Source organism: Patiria miniata, unplaced genomic scaffold, assembly GCF_015706575.1.
Source record: "Patiria miniata isolate m_02_andy unplaced genomic scaffold, ASM1570657v1 HiC_scaffold_10, whole genome shotgun sequence".
Taxonomy (NCBI): Eukaryota; Metazoa; Echinodermata; class Asteroidea; order Valvatida; family Asterinidae; genus Patiria; species Patiria miniata.
In genome coordinates, this window is record NW_024037048.1 from 12,027,042 (window position 1) to 12,053,626 (window position 26,585).

At 39.7% G+C, this 26,585-nt stretch overlaps 2 protein-coding genes across 5 annotated transcripts; both read right to left on the minus strand.

Moving 5' to 3' along the window:
* Positions 1-1,336: 1,336 nt before the first annotated feature.
* Positions 1,337-2,762, minus strand: LOC119738261 (melatonin receptor type 1B-B-like). Its single transcript, XM_038213092.1, has one exon. The coding sequence runs from the start codon at positions 2,625-2,627 to the stop codon at positions 1,590-1,592; it is 1,038 nt and encodes a 345-aa protein (XP_038069020.1). The 5' UTR covers positions 2,628-2,762; the 3' UTR covers positions 1,337-1,589.
* Positions 2,763-3,204: 442 nt separating this feature from the next.
* LOC119738228 (beta-hexosaminidase subunit beta-like) lies at positions 3,205-26,535 on the minus strand. Of its 4 annotated transcripts, none has more exons than XM_038213036.1 (12): positions 26,199-26,535; positions 24,373-24,623; positions 23,991-24,056; positions 23,420-23,466; positions 22,389-22,499; positions 21,182-21,283; positions 20,497-20,807; positions 19,702-19,861; positions 8,820-8,997; positions 7,127-7,217; positions 6,467-6,571; positions 3,205-4,899 (listed from the first exon to the last, which is right to left on the minus strand). In XM_038213036.1, exons 1-12 carry the CDS (start codon positions 26,381-26,383, stop codon positions 4,836-4,838), a joined length of 1,671 nt encoding a protein of 556 aa, XP_038068964.1. In that variant the 5' UTR covers positions 26,384-26,535; the 3' UTR covers positions 3,205-4,835. The 4 variants fall into 4 exon arrangements, with proteins under 4 accessions (XP_038068964.1, XP_038068956.1, XP_038068948.1 ...); XM_038213028.1 differs by lacking the exon at positions 8,820-8,997 and adding an exon at positions 11,258-11,435; XM_038213020.1 differs by lacking the exon at positions 8,820-8,997 and adding an exon at positions 15,018-15,195.
* Between the last annotated feature and the right edge of the window lie 50 nt (positions 26,536-26,585).

The following is a 26,585-nucleotide window of genomic DNA, read 5'->3' on the forward strand; positions in this document are numbered from 1 at the left end:
CAAATGGTTTTCAGCCCCCTTCCCCACGTGACCTGAAAAAAAACGTCCTTCGGGACAATTGGCCATGATGCCCTCTGGACCAAAAACCTGTGTATACGCTACATAGAAAATATTAAGTCCATTGACCAACGAAAGTTAGTCAGGCACACTGCATGTCTGATTTGTCTAATTAACAATTTTTCATACATGTAATATTTACGAATTGAAATTAGTCATGAAAAAGTGTCTTCATTTGCCTAACTTCTCAAGTAATTGGTATTACAAGATAATTAATTAGTAATGCAAAAAATATATGCAAGAATATTACTAGTAATGCACACACACAAAAGTAGTCATCCTAACCCTTTTAATTTGTCATGTGACAATGTTGATGTGTCACGCTATCAGATAATGTTTTCCCACTTGAAACAACTTAGTCTGAAAACAAGTTTTTAATTGACATGTTCACTATTTTCCGTGAGTCAGGTTGAACAAAATAATGTTACAACGCTTGAGACCTTTTCGAGACCTTATAGAGACCCATTGACAAAATGAAATTATTAACTCAACAAACGTCCAAAATAAGGAAAAAAACGTTACGTCAAAAGTGAAAAGTTCAGCGAAGTTGTAACTTGTATAGCTTGTTATTACATATACATTAAAAGGCCACTGAAACGAAATATACCATTATCATGTTGCAGCCATCATGTCTGGTTCCTTTTTGCACAAAAAGCATTATCATTGAGTACTGTTATTGGATACAGGGACCATAACTAAAGTGGTGGCAGCATGATAAAGGTCTTTATTGGTAGTTCGTGATCATTATAATAACATTTACTTCGGGAGCCAAAGGCGATGTTCGTTACGGCCAAACATTTAATGTTCGTAATCGCGGTGTTTCACTGTATATAGGCCTAATAACAAACCACACGACTAAATTCGTTCGAATTAGGGTTTTGTAGTTCTTCGTTATGGCCAAACAGCTCCAGCGAATTTAAAGAAAACCCGGTTTTTTTTACACCAGAGGGGCGCATAGCATGCCCCCGATGCTAAACAGAGGGGGCGCATAGTTCGTCCAGCAATTAAATTCATTGGTAATTCATTCGTAATGCATTCATTCGTAATGCATATGGACCGTAATTGGTCATGTAAAGTTACTTGCATAGCTAATTATTTTCCTACTGATTGACGACCTTCCCGAAGTTTGACTAAATACCATTTTTAGTGTAGTGATCTCGCGTTGGCGATCCAACCTCACCTTCCCCATAGTCTCCATAATTATAATGTCTCCATAATTATAACTTTTCCATATTCATACACGCCACATTCACAAAAGAATACACACAAGATTACTCTATATCTTAACTCGTATAGCATGCTGATAAATGGTATTCACTAAGCACTAAAATTCACTAAAATTAACTTCTCTGGTAGCTTTCTAAGTTGTCAAGGCCTACACTGAAAGTTTAGCAATCCAATATTCATTTTGATAACATTTTGTAACCAAGAATTAAAGGAAACTATTGTCGTATCCGAATTGGAGCATTTTCCAGTTTCTCAACAGCTAAACCCAGTCACAGCAAGATTTCCTCGACAAAAATCTACGACCATTAGTTCACCTCCGCACTGGTATTGCCCCTACAATTCATGGACTCTAAACAGTACGAAGGGTCAGGTATCTCCGAGTAGCGGCATCGGACTATCTTGGAAAGAACCATCTTGAAATGAGGATGACCTACTGCGTAGATGATGGGATTCACGCAGCTGTTTAGAATGACGATGGTTAAACCATAGACGGCGAAAAGGTGGGTGGTCGACATGAACAGCGAGATGAAAAAGGGAGACACCAGCAACGTAAAGGTACAAAAGACAATAAACAAGTTCTTGGTGATGGCCTGCTCCTGGTCTGGTGGACTTCTCATCTCAGATACGTCACGGATGGTAATCTCTAAGGAGGAGATCTCTCTTGTGGTCATTTCCATTGCGTCCGAAGGTTGGTCATCGACCGTTGCCAGACGTCTCTTCTGTAGGATGTAGAGAGCCATATATGATATTACGACTATAGTCAATGGCACAATGAACGAGCAAACGAACTGGATGATGCTATACTCAGTACCATTGGTGTGATCGTCCTTATCTGTGCAGGATTTGTGAAGGTCATCATAGCCAAGTTCGCCAACTCCAAAAATCAAGGGCAGGAAGGTGACGGTGCACGGCACTGCCCAAGTTGCAGCCACCATGGCGATGACTCTGCCCGGGGAATATAACCTTTTATATGTTTCATCAGTCACGGTGATTGCAAAGCGATTGAACGCTATAGCGGCCAGTGAGTACAGGCGAGTACCAAGACCAGTATGGAACTGCACGGCGGCGATAATGCAAGGGGTTTCGGAAATGGGCCAGCCATCCTGACTGACCGTAGCCACAACCATCCATGGGTATGACAGACACGTCCATAGGTCGGCCACACAAAGGTTGACCACGAAGACATTGGTCACTGTGCGAAGCTTCCGAGAGAGAATGACAGACCAGATAACGAGCAGGTTGTCAACGAAACCCAAAATAGTCAAGAAGACCCAGACACAAGCTGAACCAACGCCAGCCTGGTAGGTGTAAACCCCATCCATGGTTTCTTGTTCCTCGGTCATGGTTTAAGCTGACACGATGTTGGTTTACTTTATGCTTTACAAAGTTATAGTTGGTTTATATGGCGTGCATCTAGCGACAATCAATTCAGAGACTAAAAATGACAATCTACATAGAGATGCAGTGCCTCATCACACCTCTTTTTTTCCCCTTTCACCTATAGTGATACATAATTTGTTTGGTTGCTGCATCTGATGTCACGACGCTTCCGTTGCCTGTGTTAATTTCCTGGAGAGCGGATCATGTAATATATTAATTGTACCAAGCGGAAACCTAAATTTAGAGTGTATTGCAGTTCCTCGTTTGGACACTTTTGATACGCATTACTTACAACATGTTCGTGTTCTTTTACAAAACAACCTGTTCTCCAACTTCTGTGGCTTAATTTTCCCCAGTAAAATTGGCGCAAATAACTTTGAACTTTTCGCAAAATCAACAAAATGTAGAACAAAGCATGCATAATTAATAGGTCGTGTCGTCAATTTGTGTGCTAAGATCACTGGGCCCATTATATTCAGACACATTTTCTAAATGTGCCCGATTAAAATAACCACACAAAATAATCTGTCATTCGTCAATATTCATTCAAGATGCACGTATGTTTGAAACTGTGACATATTTTAATATTCATTTTTACAATTAATTTAAATTCAATGATTCCAGATGTATGAAAATGAAGAAAGTAGAAAAAGCTGACAAAATATTTACCTTCAATTTACAGGGTGCATAAAAAAAAAATCCAAAAACCGTATGGGCTAATATGTAAAAGTTATGAACTTGAAAAATGTCAAAGTGGCTCCATCTTAAAGGGCAGTTCCTTAGCCTTCAGTTGATATCTTATTTGCATCTCTTCGGTCACGGATGACCGAGCACCATTGATTTCAAAACAGAGGACCACACCCCTCTTTGCCAAATTTGCTGAACAAGTTGGGAGTTATAAGCTGTCCGAAGAATGCGCTGTCGCTGTAAAAATGCGTTAAAATGGGTATGTTGGAGATGTTGTTGCTTAACATGGTACATCATGTTGTCCATAAATAATTCATCATTCCAAAGATTTTGTTTTTCATCACAAACTTGCAATCCAATTTCAAAAATCAATGCCAAGTAAGGCAGACGCCCAAGATGTGTTTTGAGTACCATTTTACATTAGGACAACTTAATTCAGCACTGAATCGGGCAAACTGGGGAAAAAAAGTAGGTGTTTGGCATGTGATGATAAACCAAATCTATGGAATGATCAATCCTTCATGGACACCATTATTATGTACCAACATCAACATCACTATAACATAACACCCCCTTTTCTGCGCACTTTGAAACGGGTTTCTTGGTCTTTTTTTTAAATCAATAGTGCTCAGCCATCCATGACTGAAGAGATGCAAATAAGATACCAATGACAAGTTAACAACCTACCTTTTAGATGGAGCCACGTTCATAACTTTTTTTACATACACCCTGTATGAACAAAAGGCACTGCAACCAAGATATATTGAAAAAAAAAATATCAGTGCAAACAAACTATTTTTTTTACAGATTTGAACATTTTCCCCAAGGTACTGTACTGCATTCAACAAATATTTTTTTCTATTTTTCTTACAGGAAACAGAGTACATACATTTCCCATTATTGTTGGTTTTCATCGAAAATACACAAAAAGTAATTGGAAAAATTGAATGGTAATGCAAATATGAAGTATATATGGACTGACTTGAATTACAAATGTAATGCTCTTTCGCTGAAAGATTTTTTTTCTAGAAACTTTGGTAGTACTGTGTTATTTGATACACATACGCAGAACAATTCCAATGTAAACAGGAAACCTAACAACCAGTTATTTTGAAATGAGGAACCTGTACAAGAAAATAATGTCAAAGGCTAATAAACCTAATCATCTGCTCACCAAACATGAATCAGTGCAACACAATGCATGGAATTTGTCACATTTCACAATAATGTGAGAGATAGTGCTGTTGAGGTCATGTCTTTTATACGTGACCTATAACCAACAATGCCGAGCTGGCTCACATGTTCGCAAAACATTTTTTGATTTTGTAATTTATGTTCGCATTTTTGTGATTTGGTCACAATACCAATCATCAAACCCAGGTATTACTTCTAAGAAACAAATGTAAAATATTAAGAATGGAATGTACTTAATTACAGAAAATGTGTGGTTTCAATCAACAGGTTTTACAATGCAGGTCATCCGTTCAATTGCTTCCTGGAAACTCACAGAATCCCGGCCCAGTCACTGGCTCAGCTTTCAAACCACGCCTGAAATTGACACATAGGTGTAATTAACATACATATATACATTGTTTTCTTGGATGTTCTCCAAAAAGTTTTACCTACATTGTTTGCACATTATTCTTTTGTTTTTGTTTTACATATTTTAAGTGTTTTTTAGTGACATTTTAGTGTTTGTAAATGGACGCTATGCATTAAACATTGTGCCATTTGCATTGCATTCTGGGCATGGATCTAACCATCCAAATATATGCAAGTACCTATGGGGCAAAGAACCAGGTCATTTTTTCCCGGTATTTTTTCCCTCAATAAATTTTTTAAACTCAAGCGATGCACAGCGACAGTAAATATATTTTGAAAATAAATTAACACTTATAAATTTATCTGAAAACTACTGTGTATCAGATAAAGATGGAGTGTTGGTGATGAGTAACAACGTTAGATGAGTACAGTGGTGAGAACAGTACAAGCCAGGAGTGTATCAACAGAAAGAGTACAGATTGCATCAATTGTAGACATCTATGAGGTATTACATGGTTTTGTTCCACACTGATGCACGAGTAGAGCTCTGAAATAATGGCTGCTAAATGACATGGTCTATGCAGGGTCATAACTAAGGATTTAAAATAACATCAATTCTAATGAGTGCCATGGCCTCGTGATCTGGGGCATTGAAATCATGGTCTGTGGGTAATTCTGCAGGTTGTGGGTTCGATTCCTGCCAGGAGTTGTGGTATGTGTGTCGTTGGGCACTTTGTCACTCACATTGCTTCTCCCAACCCAGGGGTAAATGGTACCTGTGAGGGCCATTGAGCTGTATACTCCCCAGGGAGCTGAGATCAGGGGTAGTGATAATGTAACGTGCTTTGATCTTAGTTAAAAGCGCTATCTAAGAACCCGTTATTGTTATTATTATATAGACTCTCAACCTTCACTCGTTTTTTTTTTTAATGTAATATGACCATGTAACTCTGTTCAAACCCTTCCTATGCATATTGGTACTCTGAAACTGGTATTTTAATCAAACTAACGAAAATTGTGATCTTTTGGAGGTCTCAACTGGATTCAAAACTGTGGTAAACAAATGGGTGAATATATCACATTCATGGTTTGTTTATTTATTAAATATCTATATATATAAGAGAGAGTTTAACTCGGCCTCCCAGACGATGTTTGCACCATTTTATTTATTTTACTTCTTGTTACATTTTTTTTTTTTATGTTTATTTTTTCTCTGGACCTCACATCACTTTCCACAGGCCGTCGACACCCCAAGGTCTACCTTGTGTCATGCACTGTGTTCACCAGTACCATCATTTAAGTTAGTTGAGTACCTTAATATAGTAATAAATTTCACCAAAATGTTTTATTTAGTATAAATGTGATTTGTTTTTATAAATTTAGATTTACCGGATTTAACTAAATATCTTGCTTATTTTCTATTTTTTCCAATTTTCACTTTCAGTTGTGTGCTACGATTTATTTTTGGTTGAGGTTCAGTTCATTCCCTATACTTTCTTGTAACTGTATCTCTTTCACATGGTCCTGATAGTGGTGTACCCTCTGACACTGTGGATATTATAATGTACTTCACCTGACCATACGGCACCTCTGCTCAGCTAGTCTTGATGCTGCCTCATTTACATCACGTACATTCTCTGCACTCCATAATCTCTCAGCAACTGCACAGCCTCGTGGCCTAAGGAACAAATTATAACATAAACTGAAATTTAGTCAAAATACATAACAAAAATAAAGTAAATTTCAGTACAATAAAGTTTCTTTGTGTAAAGGAGAGACGCCATTTTTAGTACAACTTCGATTTGGTGGGGTTTGTTTCCTGATGAGGGATAGTTTCTCCCAAAATATCGGCAACTTATTCCCAGGAAAAGAATATTTGTTGCACACAGGTTTTTTTTTTAAATGGCCAAATATGCCCAGTGTAGAGTTTGTAGAGGACTATAGTCTATGGCAGTCTGTAAATAGAACGTACCTAGCCTGGGAATATGAGGATTAATTGTGGCAACATACCTGTATTTTGCTAAAGTGCCTTCCTTACAGACCTACATGTAAGTCAGGATTATTGGAGTAACTTCAACACGGTCAATTACAATCCACAAGCTGACGGGGCCAAGGTTTCATGTTTGATGATTGAATTCTTAACCACAATGGGTATAAATCATGGCAAAATAGTGTTTTCCTCTCTTCAGTGAAGACGCACCACCATACATGGTAGTATTATCAGTATTATTACCAACTCCTCTGGATCACATTGGTGGCATCCACATATTCCCCCCACATGCAGGCTTCTCCTCCAAACACCAATGCCTTCTGGGCAGCAGTTCCTATCATCATTAAGAAAAATACAAATCTTGATGTATATATGAAGTATGAATTTGTACAACATACACATTGATAACGAGGATATGTGACGTGTCCTGTTCAGGCAGCTGGTAGAAAATTGTTTTAAGTATAGATCTTTCCTTTTCATTTGAATTTTGAGATGTCACATTCGTTAAAAAAGAAAACAAATTACGTAACTGATAAACCTATCTAGCATGACAAATTTACAAAGTTCTGCCCAGAAGTGTCTGCTTTTCAAAGAACACGTCAGATATAGATTGTACAAGACAACAACAAAAACAAGATGAAATTTTCATAAATGTGTACACAGCAAAACACAATCATGATCCGGTGGATTGTCAAGCAAGCATGATAGCATCCCAAACCATGTTAGCAGGATATTAAGTTGAAGAGGCAAAAACACTTTTTTTTTCACACAGAGCAACATGGTAAGAAAAGTAGCCCTCAAATCATTTGAAATCAAATGAAGAGTGTTTTTCTCTCTGCTCTTGAAAGAATTTCAATCCCTTTTGGCAAAAGGTGAATGGTTTGGCTGGAATGACGATTAATCATGAGTTGTGCTGAGGTTATATAGGCTGTTAGATCCACTACCACAATCTGTGATAGTGACACTCATGCTGAGCAATTCATTTTAGACTCGCAACGTAAAGTGGGACATATAAGAAATCTGATGTGTGTGGAAGTAGTTTCAAATTACAGCCCTGTGTAATCTTTTTATTTAGTAAATTTTTGCTATAGTTTTTATATTGGAATTGGTTGACAACAAAAACTGTCTGAGTAAACTACTAAGGCTTTCATGAGCTCTGTGTGGCGGGATAAAAGGAAATGCGTCGTGAAATGCGTTGTTCATGGGTTTGATCATGAAATACAACCAGCAGCCACATGAAGAAATATGTGAGAGTGAAATCTGGCACTCATAGTTTAATCTGATGAGCTCTATGTCTGTGTTCAAATGGTAAAGTTGATCTGAGATGTTTCCGATATAAAAACATGCATCTAACAGGGTAATTGATAAGGTTTACTAATTTTTTAAAGAGATAAAATGTATTAAGAAGGATACGGTTCAATCCTTTCTTGAATTAGGACCCTGCTGAAATTGAAATTGAAACTGAAAAAGCCAAAATAAATAAATGAAATATTTCTTTCTTTGTAGATTTATGAAGGTGGTCTTATGCAGGAATAGTGCTGTGTGGCTTACTCATGAAAACAAAGAAGAAATGTTGCATACATGCATACTCATTCTAACTCGCATGTGGCAGGATCTTTAACCAACTTTTAACTAAAGCAAGCAATGTCGTGTATTACCGGTAAGACATGTGCACCTCAGGGAAATGATGGTAATTAATGGTGCACACTTGCGTGTCAAGAATAATGTTTGAATTGTTACTACAATAATGGTTATGAATGTACTAGCATGATAATTATCAGAAACCATAATTATATTGCTACAGCTGGATGGGATAATTCTAACGAAGACTGTTTTGCAAATGACTATGTGACGTTGGCACATGAGATCAACGTGATGGACCAATATGCTGCCTTTGCAGTTGAGTGATCTTGTGGGTTTGCAATTGTGTGATTACCATTAAACAGTAAGGGTTGGACAGAGTACAGAGTCTTCCAGTCCTGCCCATAGGGACTACCAGCATAGTTCAGATACCAGGGGGTTGACAACAGTGTTCGATACCCAAGTTGAGTGACTTTAGCTAGCTCTTGTTGCCATGAGCCTTTCCACACATGAACTACTGCATCAGAGACAACCTTGGGAATAAAGACATGAAGTGGTCTAGTGGACTAAGTTCTGACAATGTAGTCCACTCAATAATTACAAAACTAATTGGTAGTCATTGCTACAAACTGACTGTTACATTTGGTTAATGTGAAAGTAAGCAAGCAATTCTTCACAACACTTAACAATGAAATTTAGCTTCACTTTAAATTTGTAACAAAATCATCGTACGTTAACAAGTTAATTGCAGAATTGACAAGGGAAGTTGGAAAGGAGGGAGGCTACAAAATATTGCTAATTCCAATTCATTTTCATGTCATACTTTCCTGTGTTGCATATCCCCAAAGTAAAACATACTTTGTTATTTTCTGGTTTAGTGTAGTTTGTGGAACTTTGTGCCAGTGCACGCATGGTACAAGCAATTTATGTTTGGACAACACATCAGCATTAATTCACTGAAACAGGAAAAGGCAATTCCATTTTCTTGGTAAAAACAAACGGCATCCAGTCAAATTTAATAAAAGACATGCAAAGAGAATCACAGATGGTGGGATACCGGAGTACATTTACAGAACAAACAATGAAAAAGGGAATGAAAAATATAAAAAAAACATGCATTGGGAATGGCTGTAAATGCATTTACTTCATGCACACATGTATACACTGCAAGCACTGAAATGAGGGATTCTACAGTCATCCGTGCAGAATTTTGTAAACACATCAAACATTTAATTTAAACTGCAAGCATGTAAACAACAGCATTTTTGCCAAGTAAATACCCAGAACTTTACAAAGACACTTAAGTTTTGGCAAATATCAAGTCATTGCAACGTAAACTTTAAACAAAATGTTGTAAAGGACCCCTTCATAAGTTTTGAAGTATTCACTTGTATTTCCTAAACACAACCTGTCTCTGTGAGGATTTTTAGTGGAGGGTAGGGGTGTTTTGTGAAACAACTTGAAAACACAGCATTGGAAAACATAGCAATCACAATTGAATTTATATTATTTTGTGTAGTGATGTGAAAAGTGATGTGAAAAGTAATTATAAATAGATATATGCAAGGCAAGTGAACAGTGCGCACAAGAACAGATATGCACGTGAACAGCTACGTTACATAGGTGCATGTGCGTGCACGCGTGAGTACACTAAAATACTTAGATAATAATGTTTTGGAAAAGAAATTTGTTTTTGCGTGATTAAAAAGAATTTTGGAAGGAGCTGGTTTTTGGCGATGGAAGAGAGAAGATGTACATTGTAATTGTGGCACAGTTGTAATAAAGTCGGAAGACATTTTGTAACATTACACAACAGAAGTATCCTAACTGTTTTTGGTACAAGACTGAAATCCCCTCCTACACTTCACGCGAGGTTTTCCCGGGATCCGTTCCTGAAGCTGACAGCTTTACATTTGTTTCTTAACTTCAGTTAAATTTTTATCCTGAAGCTATTTTTCATTTTATTAAAAAGAGACACATTTCTAAAAATGTAGTGCTCATGATCTTCAAGTTTTATTGTTTCCTCAGAAATTAATGAAATGAGAGGCAGCAAATGAACAGGTTAAGATTAACATACATGTAACAACAAAATTATTTGACTTGCACATACATGTATTTTTTGCGATTGTCAACCTGAAACTTGTAGTTTAATCAGACAGAATGGCATACATTACCAGAACTGATTCAAGCTTTTGTACCTTGTAGCTTCGGCTTTGTACCCAGCTAAATCTTGGGTCTGTGCACTCTGTGGTGCCAGTGGTAAAATGTATTTTGATCACTCAGTAGCAAAGATCCTATAGCGCCGATCCTATAGCGCCGCAAGAGGCGCTATAGATCTTAGGGAGTGTGTCCCATGTGGGAATTGATGTGACCGGTTTGCAAAATCATCGGTAGCCGGCACAGTTATGAATAAGGAATACAATGCATAATTGGAATTAAAAGCTTCACGTGACTGTGGCATAAATTCAAACCTGTGAGTAAATCCCTGTGTTTTTGTTATTTGAGTCTGAGTATAAGATATGGTATGGACCACATATGCAAGAAAGGGAATTGTAAAAGGCCAGATGTATGGCCATCACTCTCTCCTATGAAACCCCATATTTCATGTAATTTCACTGCTTTGGCAGGGTTAACAACATTACTTGTTGATCTTTAAGCAATTTGTTTCTAGCAATTGAGAGTTTCAGAGGCACTATAGACACAGGGAAATAAAAGAACAATGTACATAAATAGGGTTAGTCCTGTTAGTCAGCATCCACAGAACACATGCAACAGTCAATTACTGTGAATTACCATTAAATTTCAAGGGTTCAATGTCATAAGTCTGCCTCCATGGTTGGCCATATGGATTGCCTCCTTGGTTCAGGTACCAGGGGGTGGACAACAATGCCTTGTAGCCCTTCTTGGTCACATTGTTCAGTTCTGATTGCCAAGGTTGTTTCCAGACATGCACCACTGTGTCAAGATTTACCTTGTTTGTGGGGAAAAAAACATCCGCTTGTTTAAGATAAGGCTAAATAATGAACTCTGCTGTATGTAGGTTCCGCTCCCCCGTTAATGTTGTTGGGAGGTGCCTGTGAAATGTCAATCCGTAGTGGAATGATAATGTCATCCATGCATTTTGGAAAACAAGCAAACAACTTGAAAGGATCATTATTGTAACGTCATAATTGGGCGCCAGCACGGACTTAGGATGCAACCATAGCGTTGGGACCCCTGCTGCTTGGCCAGGGGGACCCGTTGCTAGACTGCACCGACTCAGTAGTGTGACATTTTGTATAACGTGCTTTGTTGTGAGTTGTTTAAAAAAAGCCTCGTGTAAGAAAGTGGCAAGAATAATGGCCTAGAGCCCTGAAACCCTGAAGAATAATGTCTGGGGTTTCATTCATTTCCTTCATTTCGTTTTCTTTCCTTCGCCTGTCAATGCAGCAGGGTTGGAGCTTCGTCCGGAGACATCCCACATATTCTACACCAACACAAGTATCAAAACCCACGATCAGAACAGCCCCAAAACACACACATTCATATGACAGACACACGTTCCCACCGGAACAGCCCCGTTACACACAAATTCATATGATGGACGCACGTTTCCTTTTTGGAACAGCTCTGTTCCGCACAGATCCATACACCGGATGCATGTTTCCCAACGGAACAGCCTCGTAGCACACACATTTATACAACGGACGCACGTTTCCCCTAGAACAGCACCGTTCTGCACACATCTATGGGGTGGAGCCGGTGCAGCTGCTGCACACGGGAGATTGTGGAGCAGAACCGGTGGAGCCGATGGAGTTGCTCCGCAAGGGAGTCTTTAGGGCAGAGCTGGTGGAGCCAATGGACTTGCTCCGCACGGGAATCTGTGGAGTGGAGCCAGTGGAGCCAATGGAGTTGCTCCGCATGGGAGTCTGTGGAGCGGAGCCGAGGGAGCCAATGGAGTTGCTCCACACGGGAGTCTGTGGAGCGAAGCCGGTGGAGCCAATGGAGTTGCTCCGCATGGGAGTCTATGGGGTGGAGCCGGTGCAGCTGCTCCACACAGGAGTTTGTGGAGCAGAGTTGGTGGAGCCAATTGAGTTGCTCCACACAGGAGTCAGTGAAGCTGAGCCTGTGGTGCCTAGCCTGTGGAGCCTATGGAGTTTCTCCAAACGGGAGTCTGTGGAGCTGAGCCGGTGGAGCCGATGAAGTTGCTCCACACAGCAGTCTATGGAGTGGAGACGATGGAGTCAATGGAGATGCTACACACAGGAGTCAATGGGGCGGAGCCGGTGGAGGTGGAGGGGTGCATACTTATGTTCCCCAATTCCCTGAAATCCTTACCCTATAAACCCTAACCCTAACCCTAATCCTAAGTATTTCGGGGAACATCGGTATTGGGAAACATAGGTATTGGGGAACATCAGGTAGACCCGGGCTGGAGCCAGTGCAGCTGCTCCACATGGGAGTTTGTGGAGCAGAGCCGGTGGAGCCAATGGAGTTGCTCTGCATGGGAGTCTGTGGAGCTGAGACGGTGGAGCCGATGGAGTTGCTCCTCACGGCAGTCTGTAGAGTACAGCCAGTGGAGCCAATGGAGTTGTTCCAAATGAGAGTCTGTGGAGTGGAGCCCGTGTTGCTCTGCATGGGAGTTTGTGGAGCAGAGCTGGTGGAGCCGATGGTGTTGCTCCACACGGAAGTCTGTGGAGTGGAGCCGGTGGAGCCGGGGTTGCTTCGCATGGGAGTTTGTGGAGCAGAGCTGGTGGAGCCGATGGTGTTGCTCCACATGGGAGTCTGTGGTGCTGATCAGCCGGTGGAGCCGATGGAGTTGCTCCGCACGGCAGTCTGTGGAGTGGAGCCGGTGGAGCCAATGGAGTTGCTCCAAACGAGAGTCTGTGGGGTGGAGCCGGTGGAGCCAAAGGAGTTGCTCATCACAGCAGTCTGTGGAGCGGAGCTGGTGGAGCCAGAGTTGCTCCGCATGGGAGTTTGTGGAGCAGAGCTGGTGGAGCCGATGGAGTTGCTCCACATGGGAGTCTGTGGTGCTGAGCTGGTGGAGCCAATGGAGTTGCTCCACATGGGAGTCTGTGGAGCTGAGCCGGTGGGGCCGACGCCTCATAGGTCCGACGCCTCATAAGTCCGAAATTTCGGACTTATGAGGCGTCGGACTTATGAGGCATAAAATTAATTTATTCCGCTTCATAGGTCCGACGCCTCATAAGTCCGACGCCTCATAGGTCCGACAAATTAAACGCCTCGTTTTTCCGTTGTCAGACTAATGAGACGTCGGACTTATGAGGCGTCGGACCTATGAGGCGTCGGACTTATGAGACGTCGGACTTATGAGGCGTCGGACCTTTGAGGCGTCGAACTTATGGGCCTTTATTTGGTTAGGGGATGCGATTTTGTCGGACTTATGAGGCGTCGGACCTATGAGGCGTCGGACTTATGAGCGGACCCCGAGCCGGTAGAGCCGATGGAGTTGCTCCGCATGCCAGTCTGTGGAGTGGAGCCGATGGAGTCGATCCACACAGGAGTCTGTGGAGTGGAGCCAGTGCAGCTGCTCTGCATGTGAGTCTATGGAGTGGAGACGACGCAGCTATTCCGCACAGGAGTCTGTGGAGCTGAGCTGGTGGAGCCGATGGAGTTGCTCCGCACGGGAATTTGTGGAGGGGAGTCGTTGGATCCAGAGTTGCTCCGCTTAGGGGTCTGTGGAGCGGAGCCATTGGAGCCGATGGAGTTGCTCCACACAGGAGTTTGTGGAGTGGAGCCAGTGCAGCTGCTCTGCATGTGAGTCTATGGAGTGGAGACGGCGCAGCTGTTCCGCACAGGAGTCTGTGGAGCTGAGCTGGTGGAGCCGATGGAGTTGCTCCGCACGGGAATTTGTGGAGGGGAGTCATTGGATCCGGAGTTGCTCCGCTTAGGGGTCTGTGGAGCGGAGCCAAATGGAGTTGCTCCACACAGGAGTTTGTGGAGCGGAGCCGGTGGAACTGCTCTTCATGGGAGTCTATGGAGTGGAGCCGGTGCAACTGTTCCGCACGGGAGTCTGTTGAGTGGAGCTGGTGGAGCTGACCAATAGAGCAATCATGGAAACGAAAGGCAGCAAATGGGCAGGTTAAGATTAACACACATGTAACAACATTACACAATTCATTTTTATGGTTTTCACCCTGGAAACTTTTATAGTCTATTAAAAAGAATGGCACTTTACTTACTATAGTGTACAGCAGAGTATTACCAGAACTGATTCAAGCTTTTGCAGGTATGTCATAGACCATCATGTGCAAAAGGTGACTTGTAAAACGGTCAGATGTAGGGCCATCGATCTCTCCTATGCAGCCCCATATTTCACCCATTAGTACTATTACAACACATAATTTCACTGCGTGAAGCCTAATGAGCTTTGACAGGGTAACAACATTAATTGTTAATCTTTATGCAGTTTGTTTCTGGCAATTGAGTGTTTCAATTCAAGCTAAGACACAGAGACATATTAGAGCATGCACATACATAGGGTTAGTCATGTAAGTCAGCCTCCACCATCAGTAGAACACATGCAACTGTCAATTACTGTGAACATTATTACCAGTAAATTTCAAGGGTTCAATATCATAAATCTGCCTCCATGGTTGGCCATATGGATTGCCTGCTAGGTTCAGGTACCAGGGGGTGGACAACAATGCCTTGTAGCCCTTCTTGGTCACATTATGCAGTTCTGATTGCCAAGGCTGTTTCCAGACATGCACCACTGTTTCAAGATTTACCTTTTTTGAGTAGAAAAAAAGCATCCGCTTGTGTAAGGTAAGGGTAAATGATGGACTCCGCTAAGCCGCTCACCCATTAATGTTATTGGGAGGCCCCTGTGGAATGTCAATCCCTCGTGGAATGATGATAATGTCATCCAAAAAGAGTGTCACTGTATGAAACTATGAAAGACGAAGTTCTAAAATTTAGCCATTGATATCCATTTTATGAATTTTAATTTCAATACCAACTGAAGCATGGCAAATAAGCCAGTTATTTTGGAAAACAAGCAAACAACTTGAAAGGACCATATTCATTTTGTTGCTAACAACTGCCATCGTTCTTGCCACATATTGTCCATCCTGTGGAAATGATGATAAACATTTTTAGTGTCAGATGGAACGCACCCTGTTAGTATGGAATATACATGTAGTCAACATGTGCTGTTCATCAGTTTCAGAATTTATAAAGATATACCAATGACAACAGAGAAGCCTGGTCATTTGTCTTATCATTAATGACTGCAAAAGAGGGGATGGAATTCAGTCTATCAGTGAGCCCTCCTATTGGTTGGTTATATATACACACTCAGAATCAATATATAACATGCATGATAAAGATCCCAAGTTGACGGCAAAAATGCTGTGCATTTCTGTATTTCTGCTGAGTGGGTTTTTGGGTTTGTTTTTAATTAGTCTGTAACGGGTGGAAAAGTGTAGCAGGCAGCCAAGACATCCTTAAAGAGGCACTTTCTCTTGAGATCGCCAACATTTGGTGTGTTGGATTATTTACTTACCCTGTTCTAAGGATAAGGGTTATTAAAAACCCAGATAATGTTGTACAGTTACAGAGAAAATGAAGGGGAAAAAAATGATCTTCTCCAACGATGACCATCTTTTGGCCCATTTCTTTTAGATCAGAACATGTCACTATCAAGCTAGAACGAGGTGCTCTTGATTACTGATAGCTATACAGTATTTTTACTTCTGTAAGATGTCATATAATAAGACATTTTACCTCAGTGAATCATTATGATTACAAATAGATAATTAGTGGAAGTGAAGACAAAACCAGAGCCGAACAAACCAAGCTTTGCCAAGACCGTATTCGACATGGTTGACTTTATGAAGGTGAAAATGCAACATCAGAAGAAACGACTTCCTTGAGGCAACTACGTTTTCTGAAAAAGCCAGTTGAGTGGGCCAATGAAAAAAGAAATACCTACTTCTTATAAAAATGTGATTCCAACAAGCAAGTAAAACTTCACCTGGGCTAGTGAAATGTTCATGTACACAATGTGAATTAAGCAAAGGCTAGAACAAGGCCTAAATGTTGAATAAGAATTTATTACCTATTAAACAAACCAATTAGGAGGAAGACACACACGGTATGCATGTATGTCAATGTTTACAGCACAAAATGACAATCAATGAAGGGACTGCTGGTTGCAATTTGTTTGCACATAAACAAATCACAGCAAACCTTCAAAATCAAGAGGCTCCACAAGGTACATAAGTTTCCACAGCTGCAGATAAGGACCCCCAATGTAATAGTTGAGGTACCAGGGGGCAGACAGTAGAGCCCTATAACCGAGGCTGGTCACCCTCGACATAGCAGCTGTGAAACCTAGCAGCTTCCATATTTGCACAAATGTTTCATTTTTCAACTGTGGAAAGCAATATACACTAGAATTGGTATCAATTATTTCAACAGGGGGTGTAAAGAAGAGTTTTAGAACTTGAAATTGATGTGCAAATTATAGTCACAACTGAAAAGTTTCACATAAGGTCGTTCTGCTACTTCTAATGAGAAAAAAATCAGAAAATGTTGAATAAAAACATTCTTTTAAATACACCTAAAACACAAACTACTGAGTTTAAGACACATGTGATTTGCCACTTAATGAAAGCAAAGATGACTTGTACCTAGGCCACTCTTAATGTCTCCCAAATTAGGAGAAAAATATGTTTAGGTACATGAACAGAACAACAAAGTTAGATTTTGAGTTTCAGTTTGAACACCAAAAATTCAATAACGAGGACTTTTAAATCTTGAAACAAAGTAAAAACTAGAGGTTGTATGAACAACCACACGGTGTTGGGCCATGGATTACCGCAGACTTTGCCACACACATCAACTCAAAATATGCATGTTTAAATCCATGTTTGAATTTTTCAACATGCCGCCAGAGGGCGCTCTAACATTTGATGACGTCACCTGTAAAATTTTTGTACAGTACTGCCTAGGCAGACACTCACATCTTTGAAAGCAAGTTCGCATCTTCTGCATATTTCAAATAATAAGGCACTTCCGGTTTCGACCGGAAGGAAGGGTCAAGTGATTTTGCACTTAATACCAAAAATGAAGACCCTGCAATATTGTATCGATTGCCATAAAAAACAAAATCAAATCTGTAGCAGTTGATTTTATATTGATTTTCAAAGATTAAATCTAGAAATCTTTGATTGCTTGTAATATGATACTTGATGACGTCATTGTGACGTCATTACCAGAAAGTTCAAGAGCTATTTTAACTGTGCTATAGTTAGCCAAATCTTGATTATATCTATCACGGTTGATTTTTTAGCAATTTTTGAAGGTTTAAAGGTCTTTTTATTGTAACTTCCGGTCTGATGACGTAATCAATTTTTTTTCGCGCACAGGTGTTGTCTGCATTATGGTCATCATGTACATTAATTTTGAAGCGATTACCGCAAACTTCGCCACAGACATCAAGTGAAAATGCGTTTTTCGCGTTTTTTAACCTGCCGCTAGAGGGCGCTCCAACTCTTCATGACGTCACCCATTATTTTTTTTGAAAGGTCAATCCAGAAAGACACAAACACCGTTAAAAGCAAGTTCATATCTTTTTCCACTTTCAAATTATTAGGCACTTCCGGTTTCGACCGGAAGGAAGGGTCATGTGATTTTACGCACACAGGATAAAAGGAAGAGCATGTATTATCATGTCGATTCCCGCAAAATTCAAGTTCCGGTCTCTCACGGTTGATTTTATATTGAATTTCAAAGATTAAATTTATTATTTTTTGAAGTGATGTCAAGTGACCCATGATGACGTCATGATGACGTAATTGCAAAAAAGCACATCTTCAGTGGGTTGTGCATTCATGTATTGACAATTGAAGTTCATATATGTTTTCATTTTGACAAACAGTTCCGGAGAAGAATGTGTCTAGAAGAATAATAAAAAAAACTAGAGGTTGTATTAACAACCACACGGTGTTGGGCCATGGATTACCGCAGACTTTGCCACACACATCAACTCAAAATAGCATGTTTAAATCCATGTTTGAATTTTTCAACATGCCGCCAGAGGGCGCTCTAACATTTGATGACGTCACCTGTAAAATGTTTGTACAGTACTACCTAGGCAGACACTCACATCGTTGAAAGCAAGTTCGCATCTTCTGCCAATTTCAAATAATAAGGCACTTCCGGTTTCGACCGGAAGGAAGGGTCACGTGATTTTGCACTTCATACCAAAAATGAAGACCCTGCAATATTGTATCGATTGCCATAAAAAACAAAATCAAATCTGTAGCAGTTGATTTTATATTGATTTTCAAAGATTTAATATAGTAATCTTCGATTGCTTGTAATATGATACTTGATGACGTCATTGTGATGTCATTACCAGAAAGTTCAAGAGCTATTTTAACTGTGCTATATACAGCCAAATCTTGATTATATCTATCACGGTTGATTTTTTAGCAATTTTTGAAGGTTTAAAGGTCTTTTTATTGTAACTTCCGGTCTGATGACGTAATCAATTTTTTTTCGCGCACAGGTGTTGTCTGCATTATGGTCATCATGTACATTAATTTTGAAGCGATTACCGCAAACTTCGCCACAGACATCAAGTGAAAATGCGTTTTTCGCGTTTTTTAACCTGCCGCTAGAGGGCGCTCCAACTCTTCATGACGTCACCAATAATTTCTTTTGAAAGGTCAATCCAGGCAGACATCAACACCGTTGAAAGCAAGTTCATATCTTTTTCCACTTTCAAATTATTAGGCACTTCCGGTTTCGACCGGAAGGAAGGGTCACGTGATTTTACGCGCACAAGATAAAATGAAGATCTTATATTATCATGTCGATTCCCGCAAAATTCAAGTTGCGGTCTCTGACGGTTGATTTTATATTGAATTTCAAAGATTAAATTGATTATTTTTTGAAGTGACGTCACGTGACCCATGATGACGTCATGATGACGTAATTGCAAAAAAGCACATCTTCAGTTGGTTGTGCTTTCATGTATTGACAATTGAAGTTCATATATGTTTTCATTTTGACAAACAGTTCCGGAGAAGAATGTGTCTTGAAGAATAATAAAAAAAATAGTAAATTCTTACAATAACAATAGGTGTTGGGCTGAGGCCCAACACCTAATAATAGTAAATTCTTACAATAACAATAGGTGTTGGGCTGAGGCCCAACACCTAATAACTAATTGTCATTTCTCAAATTCTGATTTGGCAGAAACTCAATACTGAAAGTTTACATACCTGGACACCGTTATCTACCACCTCCTGCCACACAATTGGTTTAGCCAACAGATCCTCCACAATACCCAAAAAACGTTTCTCATAGTATGCTTCAAGTTTGGAGTAGTTCTGGCCATATCCCATCTTAGCCATGAAGTTCTGGATGTCTTTGTTGCTTTTCCTGAGTACAGTCAATGAAATAAATTCAGTTTTTTACTTGGTTGAGGATGAAAAGATTCAATACCTACAGTGTGAACCCAAAACAACTTGACTGCTTCTTCAGTGTAAAATGTGTATTGCTTGGTCCCTTCAGCATGTTTAAGCAAGTAGAATCTCTCTTGCGAGAGGATCATGGAAGGATGTTTGTTTGGTGTTTGGTGTTCAGTTTTGGAGTTTGGGGTTCTAGAATTTAGGGTTGTGGGTTTTTGGTTTTGGGTTGGGGTTTTGGGTTGTGGGTTGTGGGTTTTGGGTTTTGGGGTTTTGGTTTTGGGTTTGGGGTTTGGGGTTTGGAGTTTTGGGTTTGGGTTTTGGGTTTTGTTTTTTGGGTTTTGGGGTTTGGAGTTTTGGGTTTGGGTTTTGGGTTTTGGGGTTTTGGGTTTGGGTTTTGGGTTTTGAGTCTGTTTTGGTTTGGTTAGGTTTGGGTTGGTTTGTTTTTACTTGGGGGTGATTAAGTCAGATACATGTAATAAACCTGTATTAAGGTCTTGGGTGTCATGCGGCTTTGACATCATTTCTGTTTGCAAAGCTCTGCATAAAAGCTGTCAAATTAAGCATGAACTACTCTCTGCTTTTGCCTCACCAGAAATGCTAACTCACCAACAGTCAAAGCTAACTTCATCTCCTCCAACATGAATGAAACTGTCTGGAAAGACTTTGAAGATCTCCTGAAAGAATGGCTTCAGAAACGCATAGGTGGAATTCAGTATTGGGTTGATGGGACCATAGTCCCCTGTGGGCTTGCCTGACTTATCCTCGCATGGTGTCAGAAGGCCCTTAACAGAGCCCCATGATTGGGTGTGACCTGGGGTGTCAAATTCAGGGACGACACGGATACCTCGGTCCCGGGCATAACTGATGACCCTCTGAACATCACTCTGACTGTAGACATAATGTGGTGAGTAGGCTCCCTACACAAATAAAAAAATTTTGACATACAACTTGACATGTAACACTAACAGCCACAATGAAAAGAATATTATACAATGTTAAACAATGTTATACCAGTTGGAAATCTGAGTGTTTGTTTTGTCAATTTGCAAAAGGTACGGATTTAAGCTAGAAATGTTTCAGCAATCCTGGGAAGTTTGAGCGCAAAGAGTTATACAGTCTGGTAAAGATAAAATATGTACTCACAATAACAAAATAAAACATAAAATACTGAACCCTGGATCTACAAACAGACATATCTGTAGCCCAAAAAAAAAAATATTTATTTTTAATAGAATTATTTTGTTGCTATGCACAAAAAAATCTTTAAATGCTTCTTAAGTGATCATACTACCTTTTGACTCATGTATGGGAATTCTTTGCTCTGGTATGGAAAGGACTGGTCATCAACGATGTGCCAATGGAAGACATTTAACTTGTTGTAAGCCATTGCATCCTACAAACAAAAAACAAACAAAGACAGTTCTTGTTATGGATAGTGCATATGACAAATTTGAAAGTTAATTTGAATAAATGAAATAAACAACAGTTGAAATTGAATGCATTGTTGTATCCGTTCAACGTATTTGCAGCTGGCAGTATTGATGAGGCATACATGTACCCATTTCAAATATGTGAGGCATTCTGGCAAATGAGACAGAACTGGGCGGCGGTCGAAATGAGGGTTTGCAGGTATTAGGAAAGAGAACAACATTTCCTTACTATATTTTTTGTTGCACTCTATTCAGACATTTCGTTTGCAAGTTATGGCTGTGTTAAGTTTATTGACATGACAAAAAAGTAAAATTCAAAGTAAAAAGACCATTAAACTTTGACATTTTGTACACGTGCAATGAAAGTTGTCAATTTTTTCCCCTTAAAAACACTTTTATTTCACATATTTCATTCTATATTTTTAAAATATTAGTGGACACATCAAAGATTACAAATATGAATAAATCTGAAAATAAAAAATTTGAAATTTTTTTTTTGGGGGGGGGGGGTTGCGTTTTTCCCACTACGGCCTGTGCCCCGTTCCGTTTCATTTTGCCAGAGCACCTCACAAAAGAAACATGCACTTGCCGGGAATTTTAATCATTAATAATCTGATTCCAAGATATCTTAGCCTTTCAAAAATCAATATTTCTGCAGCTTTGAATTAGGATTTGAATATTTTTATAAACAAAGGCTTCAAAGTGAGTGTCAACACATTCCTCTTCATATCAACTTCATACACGTCAATAAATTTTGCAAAAGCCATCAATAACCTTAAGAGTAGCTCAACAGTCAGAATAAAACTGCTCCATTTGAAGAGTTCCATGATTATGCGTAAATTCACAATGAGAAGTGTTTGTTTCCTTCTTGTATCCTATTGGTTGAGGTTTAATACTAAAACCAGCATTTTTTACAATTGAAAAGCTGACATCACCAAGTTGCTAATGATTTCAAATGCACTAATTCTAGAGGAATGATTCAAGCAGTTGAAGTTTTTAGACACCCCCAAATAAAGTACTTGTGACAATTTGAAACAATAACCTCCAATCACAATGACATAAACTCACCAGAAACTGAAGAAGTATATCCATAGGAAGGAAGTGCCTAGAGGTATCAACAAGAAATCCTCGATGAGCAAAGCGTGGGAAGTCTGTGATGCTTGTCTTGTTGACTACCAACTAAGATAAAGCAGAAATATCATTAGTCAGTCTGGCAATATCAATCAGTCTGGCAAAAAAATGTCAATACATAAATTTCTCCTTTTGATCAACCTCCCAAATGTATCAAACGAAATCTCAAATGCATGGACAATGTTGCCCATCAACCAACAACATTTACATGTGTCGAGCCTTCACACTAAATTATTGTTACACTGCACTTTTTTTCGGGTTTGCTAGAGCCCACAATTCGTCACCAGTTTCACGAAGGGACGGGCATGTGGATTTAAAAAAAAAAAAAACGTTTTCGAGATAGTCACAAGAGAAGTTTCTCCGCTTTTAAAACAGCAAAACTACTACTTTGCAACAACTTTATGCAATAAGGAAACCTTGACGTAATTCTTTGATAGGTAAACTTTAATTTGAACCCAGTAATTATAATTAATACAGTGGTTAATTAGCGAAAATTAATTAGTAAAGATGCCCGTCCCTTCGTGAAAACAAAAATCCAACTTTTCCACATTTACGCCTTTATTGTTTAATGTTCTTTTCCATAGTGAAGGGCGCGCGTGTTCGATTACGCGCACGCAGCTGAGAATGTAACAAAGATGCCCATCCCTTCGTGAAAACGAAAATCTCCGTTGACCTACTTTCCGTGCAATACGTTTTGTACGTGTTCACAAGGCAGGCATGTTCGTGTCTCTTCGTGAAATCGCAAAATGCAAATATCGAGATGCCTGCCCCTGGCGTCATTAATGTAATTTATTAATAATGATGTTTGCATATAGAAACATGTCAGAATGCTTTTAAAAGTACCATGTTTTAAATCAAAATAGTGAAAAAAATCGAAATCGAAAAAAATTGTCAATTTTGACATGCCCGTCCCTTCGTGAAAACGGTGACGAATTAAACCAATTAAAATCAATATCTTCCATGCTTACCATTGCTAAAGAAGATTCATATACAAGCTGGCTAAATGTTTCCAGTCCTAGGGTGAAATGTCAGATACAGAAAGAAGTTAAGCCAGTATATTAGCAAAAGTAAGTCACATACATGTAATATACAAGTGTAATAAAGTTCGCAAAAAGAATGGTGGATGAAATCCATTTAAAAATGCACAGTTGTCACAAGTCCCAACTCTGAGCACTCAAACACATGAATGGAGCAAAAAAAATAGCTTGGGTTTACACATCAGTGCTTTTCTGAAGTCCAATGCTTCAGGCATTGCAATAATGGCACACATTCTTGGGTACTTCATAACGTTCTTCCCATTTGCAGTGTCTTAATTATAGAGCATGACCTGGTAATTTTTATGTTGCATTAAATAGTGGGAGAAAATAATATTTTCAAGTAAGTCTTGAAAACGATCAAGTTGATATATACCCAGGGTACATGAGTGATGTACTCTGTGGAGTTCTAACTGGTCATACCAAAACTTCACTTCTGGTACATGAACAGTTTTCAGCCAATGCAATTTCACAGTTTAATAGTATATGTGGTGTAACAACGAACCTCTTAAAGCTCCCCACTGAGAGTGTGCTGTTAATGAAGCAAAAGGTTCACTGACATCCAAAGTATCTGCAAAAAATGCAATGAGATATAAGAAAAATTACAACATGTCTGTGTGCGTAAGTCATGTTTGTGGTCACATGTACCTGTATTGAAAATACATCCCATCATGCATGCTTTGGATACTACAATGGGACATATTTTTAATGAAAGGCCCCATGGTATTATCTCGAGACCATAAAGATGGTGGTATCCGTAAAATGTCTGTTAGTCTATAATACTCAGGTAACATCCGAGCTCTTACTTAGAAGTACCATTTCTATCAGGTGAGAATAGATAGTTTGAATTAATTCTTATGTGTTAAAACTGTGTGTAAGTGACTCACAATTCTCCGATGATTCAAGAGAAGGGAACATCTCACTGCAGTCGCTGATGTTGACTGAGAGACCCATCAGAGCCACAAGGTTCTTGCCATGTAAGCTGGCATTCCAGAATCTTCCGTGTTGCCTCATATCACGGAGCTTCATCAATTTCTCTTCTTCTGACATTTCAGGCGTTCCAAAGAAGATGATGTTGAAATAACGAGCAAATGCCTGATCCAAGACTGGGCAAAGGGTCTGACTTTTCTGGTAAATCCTGCAAATGGTGAAAATGTTTATTGATCTGGCTTTCAAAGTTACAACACAAATGCATGTCTTTTTTGTTTCATTTAAAAATGCGAAACTGTGCTCATGTATCAATCAAAAGTGGCGTGACCAAGCCCCCCCCCCCCCCACTTTCAAGCCCTATGCCCCTTTGTACTCGCCCTTCTTCAAATTAGAGGTAATAGTCACTTTTAGGACACCTCTATTTTGAGGGGTTCTTTCAGTTTTAAACTTTTTAGTGAGAATTTCAAAATTACATTTGCAGCTTCAAATCGTATTTTGTATTTAGAGTGACACTGTGTTTTTTCATTTTGAACAGATGTCAGGGAGAAAATCTGACATTCCGACCAGATTTGGTGGTTGAAGAAGTTCAAACTGTAACATTCCCTGCTTGTCAGCCCACGGTTTTGGCTGTTCTTTCTAGTAACCCTGCACCCCTATCATTTTTTAACCAATCGGAGATCATAATACAAAAACGCCAGCCGATCAGCAGCCTGCTTTTAAACTTGTTCGGTAATGTCGCCATCTGTCGTTTTCGAGTTGTGTGTTTTGTCGTCTTCAATGTATTTTAATCCGTATCTTCCCTTATAAATCAAATACAGTGCTTATATGACTGTGAACCGGTCTCGCAATTTTTCCACTTTTGTGTCTGCACTTCATGTGTGCATGCGCATAGTGTGCATTATGAGAAAATAAATTACTCAAGAATCGAGCAAATGGGTAGCTCAATGGTTAAGGTGTTCAAATGTGAACCCGGTGACCTGCAGGTTTGAGACGCGGTCGTGCAAGGCATTTTGTTTTTTTATTTTTTATTTTTTTTCAAAAGTGCGAGTTAAATCGAATCCTACAGTGCAGTGCAGAACTCTAATGTGATGTGGGTAACGATCCAGATCCAGATTATGTTGTCTTCTTTTCGGAAAAAAGTCCATACTGGCTCACCACCTTTTTTTCAAGCGCCAAAAGTTGCATCCTTTATGGTTATTCCCTCCACTTTCCCTCCTCTACTCTCACCCTCTCCTTTCCTTTATTTCTATTTATTAATCAGTCACTTATTTCATCGAGATTCGAACCTCGGACTCTTGCTTGAAACACGTGACTCTTAACCGCTATGCCGCGCATGATCGCTGTTGCAATAATCAATCTTTGGACGTATTTGAAGTAGCCATTGAAATAAACTAAACATTCATGAGAAAATAAATATTCATAATGACGTATTGCACTATCATTGGCTGGCTCATGCGACGTCATGGTTGTCGATGTCATGCGTATAACGTACCGCTGTCTTTTAGCCACTCAATCAGTTTTGACCGGCTGCTTCAACTTAGTTTTGCACGACGTGTGCATCCAAAATGTGCTCCAAAAACACATTTTGCCTACTTATTTTTTGCATTTCCACAGCTTCTTGGATTCCTCTTGGGTGAAATCACAAGGCAAGGTGAAAATTGATGTGTTTGGCGGCAGTTAAAAAGTGGTGAGCCAGTATGGACATTTTCCCCCAGCTCTAATGCTTATCTAATGCGATAAGCCTTAAAGCTGGAGTTTCTTAAGCTATAGGTAGAGTACTAACCTAAAAGTACTTGGATCTGCAAGTGGGAACGTAACAGTTGCAGAGGTCATGGTTTGAGGCTGTGGCCATGGCGCACCGGTCGATTGCAGCTGCTGCACCGGCCGGCCAAACTCACTCTGAATTTGACCATTTCCATGCACACTGATCACAGCAGAAAGTATTCCAATCACACTTAATGCTAACATTTCAAAACTCTGGATGGTCGTGAAATTTCTTGATGAAAGAAAGAACTGTTTCGAATGCTTATTTGGTGCAGTGGTGTAAACTAGTCTTTCGAGGGAGGGTTGAGATGAGTCCTGAGCACATCACATGATGGACGTATCACCTGATCACACATGGTCAGGTGGTACATGGTCGTTTGTTGAGCTCCTTCCCAGCGTCTACGGC

Excerpts from the sequence above, each read along its gene's own strand:
- LOC119738228 (XM_038213036.1), bottom strand. The coding sequence starts at position 26,383 with ATGTTAGCATTAAGTGTGATTGGAATACTTTCTGCTGTGATCAGTGTG. Across the intron at positions 22,500-23,419 it reads ATGAATCTTCTTTAGCAATG|TTGGTAGTCAACAAGACAAG; the intron begins GTAAGCATGGAA and ends GCTTTATCTTAG. Across the intron at positions 21,284-22,388 it reads ATATACTTCTTCAGTTTCTG|GATGCAATGGCTTACAACAA; the intron begins GTGAGTTTATGT and ends TTTTGTTTGTAG.
- LOC119738261 (XM_038213092.1), bottom strand. The coding sequence starts at position 2,627 with ATGACCGAGGAACAAGAAACCATGGATGGGGTTTACACCTACCAGGCT.